This window comes from Melospiza georgiana, chromosome 3 (assembly GCF_028018845.1).
Source record: "Melospiza georgiana isolate bMelGeo1 chromosome 3, bMelGeo1.pri, whole genome shotgun sequence".
Lineage (NCBI taxonomy): Eukaryota > Metazoa > Chordata > Aves > Passeriformes > Passerellidae > Melospiza > Melospiza georgiana.
In genome coordinates, this window is record NC_080432.1 from 112,661,826 (window position 1) to 112,684,409 (window position 22,584).

The 22,584-nt window shown below is 36.8% G+C and overlaps 1 protein-coding gene across 6 annotated transcripts in view; it reads left to right on the forward strand.

Annotated features, from left to right (window-relative positions):
- The window catches only part of KHDRBS2 (KH RNA binding domain containing, signal transduction associated 2), a 386,175-nt gene that overhangs the window by 278,724 nt on the left and 84,867 nt on the right, over window positions 1-22,584 (forward strand). For all 6 annotated transcript variants that reach the window (XM_058021284.1, XM_058021282.1, XM_058021283.1 and 3 more), the window contains exons 7-8: window positions 5,007-5,089; window positions 18,145-18,203. In XM_058021284.1, the coding sequence (XP_057877267.1) occupies window positions 5,007-5,089; window positions 18,145-18,203 (142 nt within the window). The remainder of the gene's footprint in view (window positions 1-5,006; window positions 5,090-18,144; window positions 18,204-22,584) is intronic.

Here is a 22,584-nt window from a genome sequence, read left to right on the forward strand (position 1 = left end):
CCCAGCCATTCAAAGCCTGGAAATATAATTTTCTTAGATTATTATAGGATTTATTTAACATATATGGCATTGTGTCTAGCAAGTCAAAGCACAGTGAGATGCTTTAGACCATCCCTAAGTTTCCAAACTTGGGCAGAAGAGTTGTCACTTTTTAGTAGATACTTGTAATTATTTCTTTATCTCTGATTCACTAAATCTTACTGCTCCATGGCCAGAGCCAGCTCCATCTATTTCTCTCTCTCTCCAGCTATGGGAGCATCAGGATGTGTGAGAGGTTCACCATTTACTTTGCTGGAAACTTTGTAAAGAGGAATATTAGATATAGTAAAGATATTAAAACCAGTAGTGGGTGTATTGCAGCTCATCCTCCCTTGGCAGTTGAAGGCTGCTTTTTAGTCAATTCATTTCAGTTCACAGGGAAAAGAATTCTTTAATTTAAATTATATTTATGTGATAGAATGTCACCAGTGCAACTGGCTACTGTTGGTCAGGGTGTTGGTAGCAGTCCAATTGAAATGGTGGCTGCAGTCCTCCTGCAGTGGCAGATGTGGGTCTGTTGAAGCAGGGATGCTGTAGAAGGGTGTAGTTTTCCTCTGAAGATCCAGTGGTGGTGTAGATAGGCCTGTCTTTCTCTGGGAATCCAGTGGGAAAGGCTACTTGTGGTCTTCCAACTCTCAGATTATATCCAGATAGGAATGCTTGGCTCCTCCTCCTGGGCAGAGCTTCTCGCAATCGGATGCTGTAATTTTATCCATCATGCAGTGACACTCAATGTCACCCATTAACAGCAGATGTCTCCCCAGAGGGAGGATTGGTTGTGGAAGAGATAGAGAAAATTGCCTAATTAACAGAAGATAACTGCCACACCTCTAGCAGATAGGAATGGAACACCCCCAGGAACATCCAACCTAAGAAAAATGTGCAAAGGTCCCTTAGCTGCTTTTTTATGTAGGAGTTACAACTAGAGGTGGATATTTGTACCTTCACCTTCTCTGAGGTACAGGACTAAGTTTTGTGTACTGCTAGATGCAGCTCATGAGAAGGGCTGTTCTGGTTCTCTGACTGCAGGTATTTTTCATATTCACATGTTTGCCAAGTAAAATACTGAGTTGCATAACTCACTTTATTTTGACTCACTGTTTGTGCTATGTTTTTTTCTTTTTTAAAGTCCAGCCATTTTGCAGTTTGCTGCTTTAGAAAGAGTTGGGCTATTTTCTGTAAAAACCAAATAAGTTTCAACTCTCTTACAATGTATTTTCTCATGTATTACAAGGACATACATAAAATATTGTGAGCAGGACAGTTTTCATTAGAAGTATTAGATTTATTTTTCTTCTTGGTTTCACAGAGTTGAAACCTACCATTTTTCAGACCATGAAAATTCTATTTTCTAAGGCTATTCAGAGAAGAGGTGATTTAAACTTGGTGCATTTGAGTACAGGCTGTTACTGTTTGAAACAGGGTCTTAACACTAAGAAGAAAATTCATTTTTAAAGACATCAGATTGTGTTACATTATGATGCCCTTGTAACTTATGATACTTAAAATTTTGTTTGTATTTTGAATATCTTTTTCGGCATCTGAAAATAGAAGAGGATTTGAGTAAATCTAAATAAATAAAATAAATTCTTTTCAATAGTCTCTTGAGTGCTGAATCAAATTGGTACTTAACTTTTTCTCAGGTGGTAGAATATAAGCCTCTTTTCAATTATGTCTGTTTTTGATTCTACATCCCTTTTTCCACTGACTGTAATTTTCATTATCAGTAGTAGAGTAGGGAATATTTCCTCTTGAAGTGAGCCTTGCAAATGCTAATTTCAGATGCTGTTCTGAGATTCTCCTAAGAGTTTTTCCAGTCTTCCCATTTGTGGGGAGGTAAATACTTAGAAAAGTTCATTTTCAAAACATTTAATTTTTTTAATTGAAAAATTATTTTTAAATTTTTACTTATCATCTCTTTTTTATTATTTTTTAACTCTAAACAGTACCAAAACTCCTTGAAATTGGTGATAAACATTCTTCGTGTCACTGCAGCTTCAAATGTGTATTTCTGTTCTTTTATGTCATATCTAAGATGTATTGTGGTAGGGCCATAGCAAATCTTAGCCACTGGACGACTCACTGTCCTTTCCCTTGACACAGAGTAAAGAGGTTTTGTTGAGGTTTTTTTATGTTTTGGAAAGTTGTTTTATTAAGAAATACCTGAGATAAAGGTAGCCTGGCATAAAAACCTAGCCTAGAAATGGCTATCACTTTAAATATTTCTAATAGTTGCCCATTGCATATTTCTCAGTTCATTGTAGGAGGCTTTTTCTTCTGAGTGGTTGTGGCAGTTACTATGGGACGAAAAAGACTTTTATACAGGAAAAGGTTGGTTGGTTGGTTGGTTGGTTGGTTGGTTGGTTGGTTGGTTGGTTGGTTTTTATAGAAGCACTAATAGACCTAAAAAGTGCATTAATGCTGACTCTAGTGCTGAGTAAAAATTTACACTGTATTTGGGGAGGGCATCCTGGGTTCTGGTCTCTGGATTTATACAAAACTGCTTTTGGAGCACCGTCTTCATCACACATAGAAGAGAATTTGTGAATTTGGATGCCCTCAGGCTCACAACTTCTGATCTCAGCTGGTTGTAGGTGGGAACTGGGTGCTTCATCTCTCAAAGCACCTGACCAAGAAATAGTTCAGAAAAGCTGTGGGTTCTGAGGATCTGAAGGTTAAAGAAGTGAAAACTACTCAGTGACTTTAATACACTTCAAGGATGTGAAAGGAACTATTTTGAGTCTTTGTTCTCAATACCTAAAGGTGTGGTGGGTGTCTGGGTACATTGCATTAAACTTTCAATAAAGTAGAAGATAATTTTCATACAGATTGGCACAAATAAAAGAATATTATCCAGAAAATACTTTCTGTTCATTAAAAGTACATTGTACTTTCTTTACTTTGCCTTCCAACCATTCCACTTGAACCATTTGCACTGTATTGACCTGCTCTGAGCCTTGAGGGAGACTGTTAAAGTCTGTAACGTGAACCCACAGAGGTGTCAAATATTAACAAGTGTTCTCTGCCCTGCTGATGCTGAACGTTGATCCACCTCAGGCATCAAGAAACTGAGAGAGCTAATTTGTAATTTTTGCCTTTCCTGTTCTCTCAGATGGTTGGGTAAGCAGACTGAAGTGTCTGTCCTCTAGCTATTTGACTTTATACAGGAGCTCCCATCACCCTCATCTTCGCAGTAGCAGGATCCCACCCAGTAGCATACTAATCAATGTGACTAACATCTGTCTCCTGGGGTGCATTGTTTCTCTTATCCTGTCCCCTGAAGCAAGATTGTCTATTTAGCTATATAATGTTAAATATATCACTGTCATCTGCAGGGATATGTTTTTAGCTGTACTTTTTGCTATGAGTTCTTACTAATGCAGACAAGTCAGAATGGTGCACTGCCACCTAAAGTGGAAGATGATGGGGTTTGCGTTGACTTCAGATTCTGGGAGAGGCCATTTCCAGTTTGAAAATGGACACTCCCTTCTGCCCTAAAAGTCTTTACTACAGCTGACACAGTGAAATCACCATGCAGAGTGCTGTCCTTCCTTCAGGACTTAGAGCACCACAGGGATGAAACCTCCCACCTGGAATCCACACTTACCCTCACTGCTGGGCAGCCCAGAGGAACAGGCAGATTTAATATGCTTGACCTAAGGAAACAACTGAATGCTTCCTCCATAGAATGTTTTCTTGAGTTTAGGAATGCCAGTGAAGTCTTATTTAATACCGCTGGGCAGTTTAATTAGCAGAAATAATGAAGTACCAAACTAACTGTACTTTAGGTGATTATGATAGTGTACTAGAGTGATTGCTTATTGGACTGCTGTTATTTTGGAACTGCCTCATGCTGTCCCTTCTCCCCCAAGCTGACTAAATTTTGCATAGTTTGTGGGAGGAAAAAATTGCCTTTTGCTGTAATTAACATCAAGTAAAAGTTCTTTAAGTCCACTATTTCCTTTAGCATTTCCCTTAACAGCAAGGTTTTCTTTAGACAATGAAATATTTCATTGCAATTTAACTACAAATACTGGCTCCCAAAATCACAAAGAAATAAAAGAAATTAGATTCCATACAGCATTTCTTTCTTACTCTGTTGTCCTATGAGAAGAGCATATCAAAAGTCATCCCTTGGATTATATATATATATTTATTTGTTTATTTATTCTGTGGTTCCTGAGCATTCTTTGGTTCAGAGAGAGCTACAATGGATCACAATTGCCAGTGACTCTCTCGGTGGAAAACTCAGGCATTAGATGAGCTGAACCACTTTCTGAAGTCACTTGTGTCTCTCTGTCTTAGGTGGCCTGCTCATCCGTCTGAGCTCTTCAGTGAGAACCTTAAGTTAGATGGCAGGAACCTGTACTAAATTGTTGGTTAATTTGTCACAGAAAAGCATAAAAGAGTAAGATGCTCAGTGAAAGTAAAGGGGCTTACTCTGCATTATTTTTAAAAGTAATATGCCATTACTTGCTTGAAAGATGCTGTTTCTCATAGGTTGCTGTGTTTTGTTTTGTTGTTTTGCATTTTTTCAATATACTGAATATTAAGATTTTATCACCATTCTTAATAGTGTAGAATAGTCAGTATCTTTGACCTGCCGTTTGTTTATTTCACCTGCAGATATTTATAGAACCATTTATGTAACAAACTGCTCAGAAATTGCTGGGTTTATTATTCATTCATCAGTATTTCACACAGATCCAACTGAGGCACTGTGGTTTGGACAATGCACCACAGTTTATCAGTGAATAAGCTGAGTTCTTAAATGAGTGACTGATTACTTTATTCTTGCAATGTACAGGTTGCTCTTCACGATTCACAATTCTCTTCAGTCAGCTCCATGTTTCACATTATCGTGGGCAAACATGACATGCCCATGTTGATGCAATTTATTTTTACAGCTTGATAATATGCTTTGATTTATCACTCTTCTAAGCTGTGGTGTTTTGTTTTCCCCTTAGGGATACGATGATGGATATGGGGGTGAATATGATGATCCAAGCTATGAGGCATATGATAACAGTTATGCCACCCAAACACAAAGGTAAGCATTTGTGTTTTTACATTATTTCTCCAAAGTACACTTTTTATCTTAGTTTTTCATGTAAATTTCCTGGTTTATTTTCCACATTAAATTTTACACATCTCTGAGTACTTTTGAAGTAAAAAGTAATAATCACAGTCCAAATCCATATACAGAGATTCAGATGACGTAAAAATGTAAGCAGCTATGCTTTTAAAATTGGTGGAAATAAAGTGGTTTTTTTAAAAAGCAATTACATAATTTTCTTATTTGATGTTATTCTGAACTTATTTGTCCCCTTTTTTTTCCTTTACTGATGATAAGTTGTGAAAGATATCTCATACTTAAAGCTTTTAGAATGTTTTGAGAAAAATCAGAAAGAAATTTTAAAAATATTTGTGATGGTAACCTGTTTCTGGTTGTCATCCACCATCAAGGTAAACTATAGAAGGGAATTACATGCCAGAAGTAAGGCTGAAGCTATCTGTTTTCCACCAGTTATTTTCTAAGCAACTCTCGGAATTTATAAGTTTGGAAACTTATGTTTATCCTTGTGATGTGGAATAATAGGAAAAGGCTACATTCCCATCTTATATCAATTTGTGTGAATAAGATGAGGCAATAAAAATTATCCCTTTTTTATACACATACACCTCACACACTTATCCACTAATTGGACTGCCAGTGCATTGTTATTAAATATGGAATGGCATCTTTCTCACATTTAACCTAAAGGATAACAGGGTTTTTCGACCATTTATTCAGGAAGTGGTCTTATGCACTGCTGAAAGTACTTGTAAGGTTGTGGAAAGGCAAATGAAACTTTAACAAGTAAAGACACAAATTTTACCTAAATTAGTGTGTTTCTCACTGAGCAAGAAAGTGATGTATACATACAGAGTTCTACACTCCCAAGGCCAGAGGACCTTAAACTTGCTTTTCTGTTCAGCCATCTTTTTAACTGAATGCTTTGCTGATGTAAAGGCCTGTCAGAATTATGTTCAGCTTCAGAACTGCTGTAGTGAGTGATACTTCAGTGGATAAAAAATACTTTTTAAGTATCTTTATACCCAGTGAAGTATATTTAAAAGGATTTTTCACACCTAAATGTGAACCCCATCAAGTATACTTTTACACTTTCAAGTAATTATACTTTACTAGCTGCACCCGTCATGTCATTATGTAGGTAGGTATTCTTGTTGTCAAATGTACTTCAACTTTTTTTAAAACAATTCAGTTCCTTTTTTGCTACAAGAGTGAATTGTCACAGGAGATATTGCTTCTGATGTAAAAACAATAATTAGTTGGAAATATCTTGATATGACATTGCTTTATAACATCTGAATTAACCTGTAATTTCTTTGCAAGTTGATGTCCCAGGCAACTAAATGACAAATATATCAACTTTATGAGGAGGGTATTATAATGCAGCTAGAACTAGTAGTGATAATTTGTTACAAGGTAGAAAATTTATAGTCACATAATTTAGTCAATTAAACAGCTATTAAGTTTAGTCATCAGATATGTTTTCTACTAATTGGAAGTACCTCCAGGATACCTAATCTGTTTAAAATCTGCAACTAAAATATTTCCTTTTGAAATATATGACAAGACATGTGGTCATACTTACCCATGTTGAGTGGCACTTAATGCCTCAAGTAGCCTATTGATTTCAAAGAGAGCACTTTCAGAGCTCCATGCTTCTTGTTTCAAAGATTTAAAGAACAAATGGACCATTAAATGCACAATTTGTATTTCTGCACTTTATTGGCCATTTAGCTTCATAGAAATGCCTGCTTACTGAGCAAAAAATAAAAATAATACAATACAATGAAAAAGTGTACCCAAAATATTTGGTTAGATGCATATTTCAAATGTTTTCTCCAAGTCTCAGATCTTGCTTATTAGTATAGGCCAGTCATATGAGTCATACCATGTGCACACCTAACAAAGAAGATAAGTAGTGCTGCTCCAAAGTACTTACTCATCTCATCTTCTGTGTCATTTAAGGGAAAAAAATTAAGAAAAACTTGCCAACAATGTCTGTGCTCAGCCAGGAAATTATCATTGCTTCCCTCTGCAGGGAATGACTGAAACTCTAAAGCATGAGATGAGAAACAATTGTAGTTAGTGGCTTAATGCAGAGCACGAAGATTTCTGTTCATGTTAAGGGCAGAGTTTCCCATTGCTTTTTATGGCTTATTCGGGACTCAGTGTGGAATTTTTTAGAGTTGTACATACTTTTGTCTTACTGTCTGTCTCACTGTGCCTGTTGGCCAAGCCTTATTATCTCCAGTGCTTCAAAAAGAACATTTTGGGGTGGAGGGCCATGAACAGACAGGGTGGATGGTCTGAGCTCAGGCTGCCTTCAGTGCGCTTTAGGACAGAGCTCATAGCAAATTCCCCTTGTTCCCCTGCTCACCCCTCACAGACTGCCACCACCACCCCTGTTACCACTGCCTTTGTCTTCCATACCTTGTATCTTCTTCCCATTTCCCAGAGTCTTTCTGCCCGTACAGGGAGCCTTAGTCCTTTGCTGTCCAAGAGATCTGATTTAGAATTTTGCAAAATAAGCTCTGCCAACAGCAGAGAAAATAAGCACAGTATCAACATGCACAGTGCTGCAACATAGGATTGTGGTTTAGTAAAAGGAGCACCACAATTACCAATCCCCAAGACCATTCAGATGCTGTAGTTCAGTGCAGAATTATCTAAAAATTTGTACTAAAAGTCAGGGATGGTGTTGCAGGTCCAACAATACAACTGGTATAGGTCCTTCTCTAGTGGACTTCTCTAATGAACTTCTCCAGACAGAAAGCTCTGTCTGTCCTTCATGACAGCAGTCTGATTTTTAGGCTGAAACTGGGGGGATGGGGTCACCTGTGGAAGAGATTATGACAGAGTCTCAGAATCAGGCTGGAATGAAACCCACAGTAAGTCTGCGTGTCTGAACAAGCTAAAAGGAGTCTCAAGCACACTTTGAAATGGAGCAAAGAACCAACTTGAAGAGAAGAGCAGGACACTCACTATGGTAAGTGCCACCTGTACCTTATTAAGATGGGGAAGCTTATTTTAGAAATAAGACAATTATGGGTTATGACAGTCTGTATTGCACACAGGTATGTCTTGCTTTAAATAGCAGAAGATGTATTTGTAAAGCCTCTTTTCCCCTCCTTATATTCCTGTCCCATAATGACAACTCAGAACACAAGATGGAACCTCAGGACAGATTTAAATGAACTGTCTGTCCTTCCCAAGTGAGTCTGTAAGAATTATTTGCAGGATTCTGTGAAAGACTACACATTTTCTGAGGACATTTAGAAACTACTCATTTTAGAAATTTTTTCATACAGATGTCAAAATACAGTTTTTAAGGTGATTACAATGAATGCTTTGTCAAATACCAAAAACAACAAGGAAACAACCGTATCAGTGGGCAGGAGAAGACACCATATCTGACATACTTCCCATGGGCAATAATGCACTGTAATTTGAATTTCTCTATGACCTTTGTTTCTTCTCTCTTCTCCTCCCTTTCATATAATGTGAAGATGGCTCTCATTGATAAGAATATCTGGCTGTCCAGACACACCAAGAGATATTCAGTAGTTGTTAAGTTCATACTCTATTCTCTGTGTACTTGAAAGTAAGGCAGAGGACATTCAAAACATTTCTGCCAGCTAGATCTACTGCCCAAACCTCTAGTCTGGTAACTTCATTTGAAAAAAAATATAGACACAATATACAAAATGGTACTAGTGTTTATTTCCAACTCAACTGTAACAGAAAATGTAGGAGAATCGTATTAGCTTTCAAAATGTAATGCACTTTTTGATTTTCTTACCAGGAACTTTTAAGTCTGTTGATCTATCACCACTGTTCAGGATTAATGGGCTGAGATCGCTAGATCACCAGAAGAAAAGGATGCAAAGTTTTGTGAGGAGATGTGGAAGATCAGCCTCTTTGGTTACTCAGAGGTTGCTGGGGATCAGACTGTCCCATGTGCAAAGTGTGGGCAAACTTCTCAAACAAGACCAGCAGAATAATTTGGTGAAAATGGATCATTTGCTGATGAATCTTGATGGCCAACGGAGCCATCTTCAGCTCTGCTACCACATCTGCAGTCATCGCCACTGGCCGTTGTGTCTCTGCCAGCACCAACAGTTTCATTTCAGAGATGTCTCACAGCCAAAAGAGATACCAAGGAAACCTGGGACTGTCAGGTCATGGGATGGGTATATTCTCTTTAATTCACTTGTGCCCACCTTATCCAGCCATACGTAGTGTAAACAGTGCTGTCCAACAGGGAGGAGCAAAGGAAGACAAGAATTATCTGATGAAGCTTAAATTTAGAGTTTGATGTTATTTCCCTGTTCCACAATGCCTGGCATGAGCAGTCATCCATCAATCCATTGTGGTTTTGGTGAACAGGTAGATGGTGTATTGGCAATGGCTTTCAGGTCTGGCTGCCTAGCTTTATATTCTGCCTTTTTTCTGTATGGCTTTTGTTAAAAACATAGTTCAGCAGCAAAATGAGTTGCCAGTGTGTGCAGTCTAAAGAAAGAAGGGCTGATGACTCCCACCTTAGTCTGTAAATAGACTTGTAAATATCAGGAAACCCGTAACTTACTGACAAGAAGAATAAATAATTCAGTGATAAAAGACAGATGAAAATAGTGCACAGTGTTGCTGTTACAGATTCCATCCCACAGCAGTACAGGCCTTGTGATGGCATGTTGTCATCCTTGCGGTGACTGCAGGATGACGTAGGTAAAAAGCATTTCTCGTGCCTGTCTGCACCCAGCCTCACTAATAATAATAACAGTAACCCAGTTTTAGGACCTTGAAGCAATTCTTGGCAAAATATTTACTGTTAATCTTGGCAAATAAGTTATGTAATGCTTTTACAGAGGCAGCAGTCCTCTGGGCAGACATTTCATGCTGGTATGCCGATCATTTTGGCCAAAGAACTTCTTTTTGGTCTGTCAAACCCACACATCAAACCCATCCTGCATCTGCTGAGGAGATAAACAAACTTCTGTTTCTGATTGGAATTGCATGTTATAGGCTATGTCATCTCCAAATATCCCCTCTAAGATATTAATGATATTACAGAATCTAAGCTTTAACATAAAGAAAAATGGCACTAGTATATCTGGAATAAATTCTAAGTAGTTCTTGCAAGATTTGAAGACTGACAAACATTGTGTTAGATAATTGCTAAAATGGAATTTTCTTAGAGGACTGAAGAAGAAAAAAAGGTGCAGTAGCAGAGAAATTCAAGTTGACTGATACCTTTCACCACACGGAATTGTGTTTAATTCAGAACGTACAATAATACCTAAAGCTGCGCTGTTACGTGCAAAGTCCAGTTGGGCATCTGCTTCTCAATATTAGGAACAGAAGTAAAAGGACAAAAATGCTCCCTGTGTCCACTATCCTGCTATGGAAAATAGATACTGTGACCTTATCAATGTAGTTTTATCCCAGTAACTATGTGTTTGTAGTAACACCTATCCATTCAGCCTTTAATTGGTGCCACATTCTTCTAATTACTCATACCCACAGAAAATTTCAGGAGCATATTCAGCCACTGAAGTTGAATATATGACAAGTTATTGACTTTGAAAAGAAACTGTTTTCACTAGTTATTGTTTCTATTTCAAAGTTCATGTTATTTACTGTAAAGCTTGTGTTTATAGCTTCTTTTTTCTGCTGTGTGGGCTGCTAGTAGAGGAGCTTTGGGAATCACTTAATTATTTCCGATCTGATATGCAGGAGGACAACAGGGATGGACCACAGTTCAATCCATGTCACTTATGTGACTTACAGTACAATCACAGCAGTGCACAGCCATGCTGAAAAATGACTTAGGAAGAGTCAACTCAACAAAAAGACAACTTTTTATTCAGTTGTATCTGAAAGAATTATTTCCATCAGCAGGATATATTTGCATGAGCTCCAGTTCATCTTGGTTATCCTTGATTGACCTGCAGATATCAAGGTACTGTTTCCAAAGATGAGTTTCTCAATGCAGTGGTGCAAGTAAAATAACAAACTAGTACACTTGTAAAGACAGCAGTATAAGGTTCAGCTGGGTGTACATGTTCCTTGGTGAACTCTATTCAGAAGTCCTACTGTTTTCAGCTACTTGCTTTTTGAAAAATTCCAGCAGATTAGTTGTGAACTATCTGTAGTTAAATGAAAGAATTTTGTCCTTAGTTTAAAAACAATGGTTAGACAAGACTGTGAATAATCATTAATTGAATTAGTAATTATCACATAATTAAATGTTTTAGTGATGATAATAAGCAGAGGTTTGCAGACTTCTGTCTCACTATCAAAATATTACTATGTAGTAAAATACATAGACACATAAATACAGTAGAGGCTGCAATAGGTAGAATAGTTACACTGATTTTTTTCAAACTTAGATATTCATTATTATTTTGTCTACTACTCACTATTTCACTTTTTAAGCACTGTACATTGTGTTTCTATTTTGTCATATTTCATTTTGGCCATGTGCTTATATCCGTCTGTCCATAAATAAAAATTTCCCTGTATTTATTTCCAATCTGTTGAAATCAATCAAGGCAGAAAGCCTAGAATTTGACATTTTATGTATCTTCACAGCAATCTACTTATGGCATTCATCATCAGAAACTGTTTTCAAATGCCACTTCTCATTTATTTGATTCAATGAGCAAAGTTGAGTCAAATTTCACTACTTTCAACTAGAGAAAAGTTTTTCCTCTAAAACTGTCTAGGATTCCTAAAATGCTGCATCATTCCCATTGCAAATATTGTGTCTGCAGACATTTGGTATTATTTGCTGAAATAGTTAATCATAATTTTGTATCTATAGAAAATCACAGTGAAATGTAGAATAGATAAATAGAAACTGCCATGTGAAATTAAATGGCAGATTGGTTTGTATTTCACATTTTGCAAAAACTTCAAAAACCAAAGTCATCTGCAATTATGCTGGCTCTCCAATCCTATGCTTGTATTACTTTACTGCCTTCATTGTTTATAATAGTTTTAAATTCATATTTTCAGTAGCACAAAATCAAACACAAAAATGCTGGTTGGCAGCTGAATCTAGTTTAACTTCAGGCACGTTGTAAGGTACTAAATAAATCCATGAGTATCAAAATGGCGATATTATCCTCTGTTAAAAATATTGTATACAATCAAAATTGAGCTTTTAGAAAAAGGTAGACTTTATCCACTAAAATGCTCACCATATTTTTCCATTAGTTCTAAAGAAGCATTGAGTAAAGGACTATATTTGTGATTTAAGACTGAATCTTGTAAGTTCCTATATTCAAAAGATTTGTCATCTTCCCTATAGATACAATGCTTTATTAAGTAAGAATGTTCCAATAAGTTTCAGATTCCTAGAAGGATTATTTCTTTATTCACACATTTCTGCTCTGAGATATTATATTGTAAAAAATTCATATATTGTAATTCATGTGAATGCAGATCTTGCTCCCCTCTCTTCCAGGCAGAAGTATACTGCTTTGTGTAAACAGCTTTTCTTTCATGGCCAACTGTGTGTTAAATCCTTCTGGCTCTCTCCCTCGTGTAGGAGGGAGAAGCTTTACAGAATCTTACATAAAACAACTGCAGTAACATTAGACTGCATCCTGTTGGCACAGGAATGGAATATTTGATTGTACCACTTATTGATGTTGGAAGTTGGAAATGCCAAGGATTACTGAACTGAGATTATATAGGGAAAGAATGAGATCATTTTAGATCAAGAGTACACAGGATCCATTTGAGGATGTGAAAAAGAGACTTGTCTAAAATATTGAATCCCACTTCTAAAATATTAAATCCCACTTCTAGGGGTCCTTGTGAGCTATCCTGGGCATTAGCTTGACTCAAGAATCTTGTCTAAAGTTAACCCTGACTAGAATATATCTCTAAGGAGTGATAAAGGTTTGTTTATCTGTACGCATGTATAGATGCTGATTGCAAACTGTCAAAGGCTGGGAATCCCTCCTCAGAGATTTCCAATCCCAAAGCACAGTATTGGCACACTCTCACATTGTTGATCTCTGCAACACAAAGATGGAAGTATCTCAAGTTATTTTTACTTCTTCAAAAGCTAGTGTAAAAGTTTTTAACCTATTTCATTATGAGTGAGAACTGTGGAACTTCATCTGAATCTCTAGTTTGAATCAATGCATGTATTTCACAAAAGAAGCCTAATCATTATCTAATGGCAGAGTTATAGCTCCAGTGATTTATCAAAAGCCTCTAAATTGGCCAGCTTCTTCCCAAACATTTCCCAATAAAGTACTCTTATACTAACATATACTGTCCCACTTTAAAGGTACCATTAGGGAAGAAAAAAATGTTTTTACAGGAAAATATGATCTGCTAAATCTGAATTAACTGGTCTTACTCAAAGACTTTCCATTTCTTAGGATCTTTTAGGGTAGACTACAGAACATGCTTCTGTACAGATTCACTCGTTAGAGATGTTTAAAGAACATACTCTTTCTTGTACCTTTAGGGGTAGTACTTCTAGTACCTTTCTTGTACCTTTAGAGAGCTCATTGTATGTCTGCAACCACATTTGAGAATAAAAGCTTAGATGCATCCTTCCCCCAAAAAAAAATCTGAAGGACAAAAAGAGAGAAAGGAAGGACAAAACAAAAAAACCCACACACAACCAAAGAGCACAAGGGAACAAGAAGTACTTGTGTTCTTCGGTTCTTGCAATGTTCTGCTGCCTTGAATTACTGCAGCTGTAAGAGCAGCCAGGGAGCCAGATGGTAACACTGATAACCCGGGGTCTCTTGCCAGCAGCCTCCTGCAGGTGCAGGAAGAGGTTGGTCAAAGGCTAATGCAGCCTATTCATTAATGTCCTGTTTTCCTGCACCTAACCCCAGTGACCTCTGAGTGGTGAGCATCACGCTTCCCTTGGGTAGCTTGTTGACCCAAGAGTCAGGCTTTTGTGGCTTCAATCTTAACACTTTTGTTTGTGGTTCTCAGCCTAAACCACTTTAAAGGGCTATTCTCTACAGGCTTTTGAGCAAGTCGTGTGGCTTCCCATGGGTGTTGACACAGTCAAACTGGAATTCATTTTTTTGCACTAATGCCAATTTGAAAAAGTCCTAGTTAATGAGAGGTTAAAAGTCTTTGTTGGCCTTAACGGTTACAGTCTCTGTACTTGAGCCTTCATCATATCATAGGAGCCCTAGAAAATACAGTTTGGAAGGCACTAAAGGACCCTCATCTCTCAAAAACAAGCATCTTGTGCTTTGGGTTTGGGGTTTTTTTTTGGAAACTGATCCAGCTCTGTCAGCACGAAGAGAGAGAACAGATCACTGTTCAAAGAAACTTTGATTTCAGATCTTTAAAATGAACATGTTCAAAAACATTAACCGAAATGAAAAGTTAAAAACAATAAGCATAAATAGGTAGATTATGAAGATTTCCAGTGTAAATAGGAATTAAGACAGGGTCATACATCTGTGTTGTAAATATTTCTTATAGAGAAAAATAACATCAGATTTTCTCATATACAAACCAAATTAAACTATTTCTAGAATACATACCCCTGTGTATATAAATTTTTCCATGAGTGCTACCTGTAGAAGGTTCCCAAAGTGTAAGTCATAGTACATCAAGACCTCTATGTTTCAGAAATACAGTGTTAAAGTATAGTGAAGTAAAAGCTTGAAAGTTGGTAATGAGTTAATCCTGTCTGCTTTATAAAATGCTTTGCAGCCTGCTTTCAGGTGGGTGCATGTACTTTAAGTAAATTACACATCATGTTGCTTGAAAGTAATGAATGCTAATGATAGATAATGGTGTTTTGTTTCCAATTAGCACTGCCAGGAGAATCAGTGGTTTCTAGAGCTCATGATCACTGTATTTTCCAGGAACAGTCTGAGAACTATAAAAGTATATAAACAAGTATTATTTATGCTGAATGCATTTGCTGATTGCTTCCTTCTCAGTTGGCCATAATGCAAATGGAACTACCTCTCTCTCTAGTTCAGTAATTTAAAAAAAAAAGAACATCATGTTTGTAAAGCCTTAATCTATCACATATTTTTTATAAATTTCACCCATTGTTTATTTTGCTGTAAAACAGAGGAAAATGTCTACAACTAAATGCATATAATAGATTATAGTGACTATTCAGAGAGGTTTGAAATAAAGCAGATGAATGGATAAGCAGTCTAGCCCACAAAATATGATTTTAAGTCTGGTATTTCATAGTAAGAAGTAAGTTTTATTCACATATTCTTCAAAACACTTTTCAATATGAGTTGGCAAGGAATTTTAAATGCCATTTTGGCTCAAATCTACGACAAAGATGTTATATTCAGGCAAATAAAGTTGTAGGACTAAGATGACAATCATGCATTATGCTATGAATTATATGTGTTCAGGAGTGTGTTAAGTATTATGCTCACAGGCATCAAATATCCAGGGTGTAACAAATGACTTCCTTTTTATAGTTGTAATACAGATTGTTTGTTATGTTATGATTTCTGTGTATTAATTTAGTATTCTGTTGATAATGTATTTATGTTCAGAATGTTCACTGCAGGATTTTTATCTCACATCCTTATTATCTCTGTGATTGTATGTTTCTTTCTCAAATAAAAACGTACGGCACCACTAATGTAGCAATGAATCTTTTACCTGCTCTTACAAGTCTTGTGTGCTGCTGATGTTATGTTGGTGGGAAATAGCTCAAGGCCCTCATCAATGATCACTAAAAGCAGGATTGCTGTTGATAAGTTACTGGCCTTTGGATTGCTCCCCTTTGGAGGCAGCTGCTTAGGTTTGCAAAAACCTATCAGGAAGAAGTATTAGCGTCTTATCTGCCGGCAGAAGATAGCAGTTCTTGTATTTCTTTTCTTTTAACATAACTCACTAGTCCAACACCCTCCTCTAGCCAGGAAAGCAGGCAATATGCCAAAATGCAGCTTCTAAAAGTAGTTTTTCATACGGCTGTCTGCCAGAGCTGGGTGGTTTGTCATGTGTCTGTTCTGAACAGTGCAAGTCATTTCTTACGTATAAGCTTTGTAGCTATGACTGGATAAATGATTTAACCCTGATGCTGCAGTGCTTTGCTTCACTTACATAATCCTGTAACTTCATTTAATTGGCTACTAAAATAGTTGCAAAATAGAACAGAATTAATATTGTGCTCTACAACTAAAAGATGAATTATTCCTGTTTGTTTCTTGCACCATTTCAACAGGAGAGTTTGTATATTTAGATAATTAGTTTTCAAGCGGCTGGATGGTTTCCATTGTCTGGGAAGTCTTGACATTGCTTGTGTCCTATAGAGCTCCATTTGGCATTGGGAAAAGTCTTCATTGAAGTGTCAACTTAATTTCATTCATTTCCTTCATGTTATTCTTATGTCCACTTTCTGCAACTGCTTTAAGCAAATGAATTTCATCTCTCTGAGATAATGATGTCATTGTAATTCACTCACATGAATGACTTCTGACTAAACTACTGAATTAATGCACACAATTAGAGTTTCATTTTCAAAAAAAAAAAAAAAAAAAAAAAAAAACAAAAACAAATCAATGAACATTTGTAGCCAAAAACTGAGAGCTATCCCTAGCCATTCAGGGAGTGACATGACCCAAGTCAAAACAGCTTGACTGTCAGTTATCAGATGTATGCACTCCGTGTTCTCGAGTGAGATAGAGAATCATTCTCAGAAATTATTCCAGTAATAGTTATGGATATCTATTAAGTTCAAGAAATTAAAATCTGATTACAGGCTGTTTGTGAACAAAGTTAAAATTAGCTTAAGAAAATAATTGTTACAGATTGCTTGTTTATCTCTACTGCACTTCTGAAATATTTCTACTTGCCATCCACTGTCAACCAAGCTTCTCTGTCAAGTGTAAACTAATATTTTTAAAACAATAATCCAATATGGAAAATAGCCTGAGCAATAATGTTATAATTATAGCAATATTGAGCTTCTTGCCTGCTTCTGTTCATTTTGCAAGAGTCTATCTCATGCAGTGTCCAGGGAAAAGAAGCAAAAGTAACAACAACTAAAAGCTATCAAAAGAGAAAATATTATATTTTCTGTTGGGTTCCTGTGTAGTTCATGAAGTTTGCAGATTTTTCTGGGCAAAGACTGATTCTTGTATGCTTACTTGTTATCTGAGAACAGAAGTAGCCTGATCTTGAATTTGCTACCAGGTTCCAAAAACATAATGCAAACTATAAATAATAATAGTAGTGAAGCAAAAATGTGGATAATTTCATTTCCATTTAATTATGTCTCAGATGCTGAATTTTCTGGATCCTCACTCCATGTAATAGCTTGGAATTGCTGATTATCAGAATGTAACTATTATCTGAAATATTTTGATAGCATGTCATTATGACTTTGAAAACAGTGAAAAAGTGAGTTTGAGACTGTTAAGTGTGATTTTGCACTCCTAGACCCTAGTTTATTTCAATTTGTGTTTTATTGATCACTGTATAAAACTTTCCATAGGTGTCCAATAACTATGTAAGGAAAAAGACTGTGGAGAATCGAAATTCTCTCTACAGGCAGTGGGAACATGCTTCTTTAAGAAACCTGTCAGTGTTTTTGGCAAAGTTAAGTGGTTTACAGTTTCAACACCATACAATACAGTCAGCTTTGTGAAAACAAACCACACTGAGTTTGGTGACACGTAAATGTTTAGAATTACAGGTAAATGAGGATGAAACCCCTTTTGTTAGTTTAACAATAGTCAATGATACAGTGGTCTTTTTTCAGACCTCATTTTTGCAGATAGAATTTTTCTCAGTCTTTGTCACATCTTCAGGTTTACGTGTTTAGAATCAAATTTGGGTTTTTATGCTGAGTAGATAAGAAATGTTATGTACTGAATAGCTTTTATTGTCACTGATACATTATCTCTCATATCTTTGAATATTCCCTATGCCTGAAACTAGCTGGACTATGCCATCATGTGTTAAAATCACAAAATTTTATTTTGTGAGCTGTGTTTCTGTTTTGAGTTGGTTACCCATGATGATAGTGACATGGCTATCTGAATCTGTTACAGTGTGCCTGAATATTACGACTATGGTCATGGAACAAGTGAAGAGGCTTATGACAGCTACGGTAAGGTCTCTTCTGTCTTCTGCAAATGTGTGAAATCAGAGGAAAATATCTGTCACTGCAAATTCAGAAACTGCTTCCTTACACTTTCCTTTTTTTCTTTCATTTTACAAAGACCAAACAAAATAGATTTCTGTAACTTTAGGGTGAGTTTTGCCATAGGACCAGAAAATTGGATTGATGAATTTCAATCAAAGTTACAAAGCCAGTTATTCACAGTCACAGGTCAGTTTAACAGCAACAGAAAAGTTTCTATTGGTGTTTGAATATCTTTCACAGTGTTAAATTTCAATCTGCTTGATTTGCCAACAATACTACGCATCTGCTGTTGTCACGTGCATCGTTTCAGCTAGCGAGGTTTGTGAGATTTAGAAATATAGACTTAATCAAAGTGGAAAGAAGGAGAGGGTGCTGTATCACCATGGGAACCCCTCCTGCACCAAGATGAAGGAGCATCTCATGTCACACTAGGCAGGTAAGAGTAGAGGGAGGGCTGTAGTCTTTGCACTTCCCCACCGAGTCTGTGTCTGAGCTGGAGCAGCTCCACCTCATGGCTATGGGGGGCATGAAAGGAACAGAAGTGAAAGGAAGAGAAGCTCCCATGAGCACAAATCATTTTCCAGATAGATGTTTGCTATTAGTGATATATTTCAATAACTGGAGTCTAGACCATGTTTTCCTATTCATAATTATCAGTACATTGTATCAGGTGGCACAGTGACTGTCACTCAGAGATTTTCAGTGAAATAACAAGTCAGCTTAAAGAGTAACCCTAATATTCAGCAGAGCTTTCATGTCTGGTTTACTGCTTCTGAAGTATCCTAAGTCTACATAGTGACTTCCACAGCATTGTGAAAATGAGAGCTGATGGAGATGATGCTGCAAATGAAAGTTACACTAAGGGGTTATATAAGGGTTGCTGTTTGAAATAAATTATTTTATTCATGCAGCTGTGAAGCAAATGTCACTAATGCTAACTTGCAGTTTCCTTTGTATTGGTACAGAAATAGACATTAGTGAGATGTTGTCAAAATGATTGCATTGCATAATCAGAAATAACTTATTCTTTTGTACAATCAGTTCTCACAATATATTTGGATGATACAATGTGCAGTCAAGCACATTTTCAGTGCTAGGCAAGTAATAATAATAGCTAATCCATATCAGTGTGAGTGGTTCAGTTACCCTTTGTTTTGCTTCATTTTTGTGCATACATTTTTAATAGCTGCAGATCTCCCATCTACAGATCCCCTCTCCACTGCTGTCCTGAATGCACTGCTAAGCTTTTAGGCAATGCAGAAAAGAATAGTCTGAGCTCAGCAGTAAGAATTACTCACTGTTTAACTTTTAATTACACTTCACCATGCTGAATCTCCATGTGTTTGGGCAAGACATTTAAAGTAGTGTCACTTTCCTTCCAATCCCTCATTTGTAAAACTAGAAGAATATTACTTGTTTTCCCAGCAGGGATTTTGAATGGACTAATTAGCTAAGGCTTACAAATGTTCACAGAGTGGCATCATGACTAAGTTTATGCTCTGCATGAAGCTCCTTTTTTTGTTTTCCATTCAGCAGCTGAAACAAACCCAATATGCCTGGGTTTCCTTTGCTAGACTTAAAATACATGACTCATAACTGTGGACTTGCTTTGATTGTTGCTTGAGCTATTTTCTGAGTTGGCATTTGCATACAAAGAGCTGAGTGTTATCAATAACCCGGAATAAACTTAAAGTTGAATAATATTTCAAATTGCAACTTGGCTACTTCCTGATAGTAGATACATTTTTATATAACTGTTTACGCTACTCTTGGTTCACCTGCTTAGGAGATTAGTAAACTTGCCAATTTCATGCCCTGGAAATATGTGCAGAAACTTCTCTCATCCCCAAATCACCGCTGTTTATCTGAAGAGGTAATCTGAACTATAGAGCTCTAGAATATATGCTTAACTTGCTCAGTTTCTGACTTCTTGTTGCATACACTGATGTTCTCTCTGTATCTGATCTATCACCCCTTCTCATCCTCACCTAACTTTACCCTAATTCTCTGTTTCCAGTTCTCTACTTTTTCAGGATGTTTTGTTTCAGGATGTTTTAATACCATGGGATTAATTCAGGAGACTCATTGTGAGTCTCCTGAATCCATCCCATTGTATTAAATCAGCTACCCCTTCATTTTTCACCATCCTGCAGAAATTAAGTTTTTCTTTCATTTGAATTCAATTTCACACCTTGTTTTGCCTTCCGTAACAAGGCTATATTCCTCTTTTACAATTCTTTCTGGCATACCTCTGTAATTCAAAATTTTCCCAAAGTCTGAATATGATCTCAGACAAATGGTAATTAAGTCTTGGTAATGGTAATGGTAATGGTAATTAAGTCTTGTTGTCAATTCTTAGATGTTTTGTGCAACAACTTATCTTTTCTCCATTGTCCTTTTCAATAACAATATCTGAATTATCAAAAATGTACCAGTTTGGCTTTCTTTTACTTTCTTCCATGCATCCTCTTGCTTCCAATTTACCTTTAGGGAGGACAGTTTTCAATCCTGAGAAGGTTTTCTTTTCATTTTTCATGAAGTAGATTCAATGAAATAATAATGCTACTTCATACTTACAATATTTTTAAAGTATAAAATAGAGTTCTCTGTATCTTCTTAAGTATAGAGCACAATAGTACTGCTGAATGAGCTGCCTGCTATGACTTTCCTTGCTGTCTGTACTCCTGAGAAGTGGCAGGTGGTTTATGTCTCATGGGTTCTTCTCTGCTCCTTTTAAAAGAACTTGTGGAGAATTCTGATTGGGGAAACTGTTTCCTCAGAAGATCATAAGATTTATGGATTTATGGATTTTTCACAGTATGGTTCCAAAAATTAGAGAGGTGTTTCAGAGCAGAGCACACCTGAACACCATTTAATTCTCAGGAATTTCACATCTCTGATTAGATGGCAGTCTAAGGAGGGATCTAATTCACTTGTCATAAGCTGGGCAAGATGGATTCCTAAACACTGCTGTAAAATCCATAACTTAACTGCCTTAACTCCTTGCTCAGTTTCTTTTGTGAGGGTTCATAAGAATTCCATCCCCTCCAAATCCAGCCAAGGCATCTCCCAAGACAATAGGAATATGAGGGATGTATGTAAAACCAAACTGCTTTCCATGACTAAGGGATGTTCCATAAATGAAAATTTGCAGTACAGAACCCCCTCATGAAGTTAGACAAGCTGTGTTGTGATTTGACATGCCTGTCACCCAGTGGCTCAGAAGGATCAAAGTAGAGACACTTCAAAGCATTCCCTGTAGCAGTCTCTGAGCACATGGAAATACAGCACTCAGGGATTATGAGATTCCTACAAATTTTTTATAATATCAGGATTATGCAGCTACTGCTAGAGGATTTTGAGGATGGCTGTTCTAGGCTGAGGAACATATATTTGGGAAAAATGCCTGAAAATCTTGGGAATGTAGCCCTTATAGGCTTCTTCATGTGAGTTGTAAAGAAATATTTTTAGAAAGAAGTTTAAAAATAAAAGTAAAAGTAAAAATAATAAAAATAAAAGTAATAACTGTACAAATTTTAAAAAATGTAAAACATCCTTACCTCTAAAGCCTCTAACAAACATTTATGATACTTTTGTGACTGAAAGTTTTGATACCTGCAGATAAGTCTAAACTAAGGTAACAGTGTCATGTTAACTTGATGCTTATGTTTCAAGGGAGAAAGCATGAAATAGGATTAATTTATGAACAAAAGGTTTATATTCTTTGTTCTCATCATACATTAGTAATTTTGTGGTTTCCCTTCTGGCACTGTTGTCATCTGAAGAGATATCTAGTAAAAACATGAATTTAATGATTTGTCTGACAAATTGATTAGCATAAAACATATACCAAAAGTTTGATAACTAAGAACCTTTCCCACTCATATGTAATGCTGTGCCCAACTCCAAAAGGCTCCAAAACTCCCCTGGAAAGTGTAAACAAACTGTAAATAAAAAGCCCTTTGTTATCAGTTAATGTTCTCATTCTTCCTCCTTTTCCCTGTTTTTGGTTTTTTAGAGGAAGCATTATTCCTGATTCAAGCGCTGTGTTGTGTTAGGCCACATTAGAGAGATAACAGAGAAGAGTATATGACTTGCAGGCAAGGCAGAACCAAGAAGCTGTATTCATTACATCTGACCTGCTTCACTGTTTTTCCATCTGAATCCTGTTTTGCCCTTGTACTGCTCAGAGCATTCCAGACTTGGTTTACCAGCGTCTCTTCCTGCCTTAGCGCTCCCAGAGGCTGGAGCCTCCAGCAGGGAGCTCTGCCAGTGCTGCTGCCGAAGGTTCGAGAGGCTTCGTCCCTGCCCCCAAAGGGACACTGCCCCAGTAGTGACAGTGCCT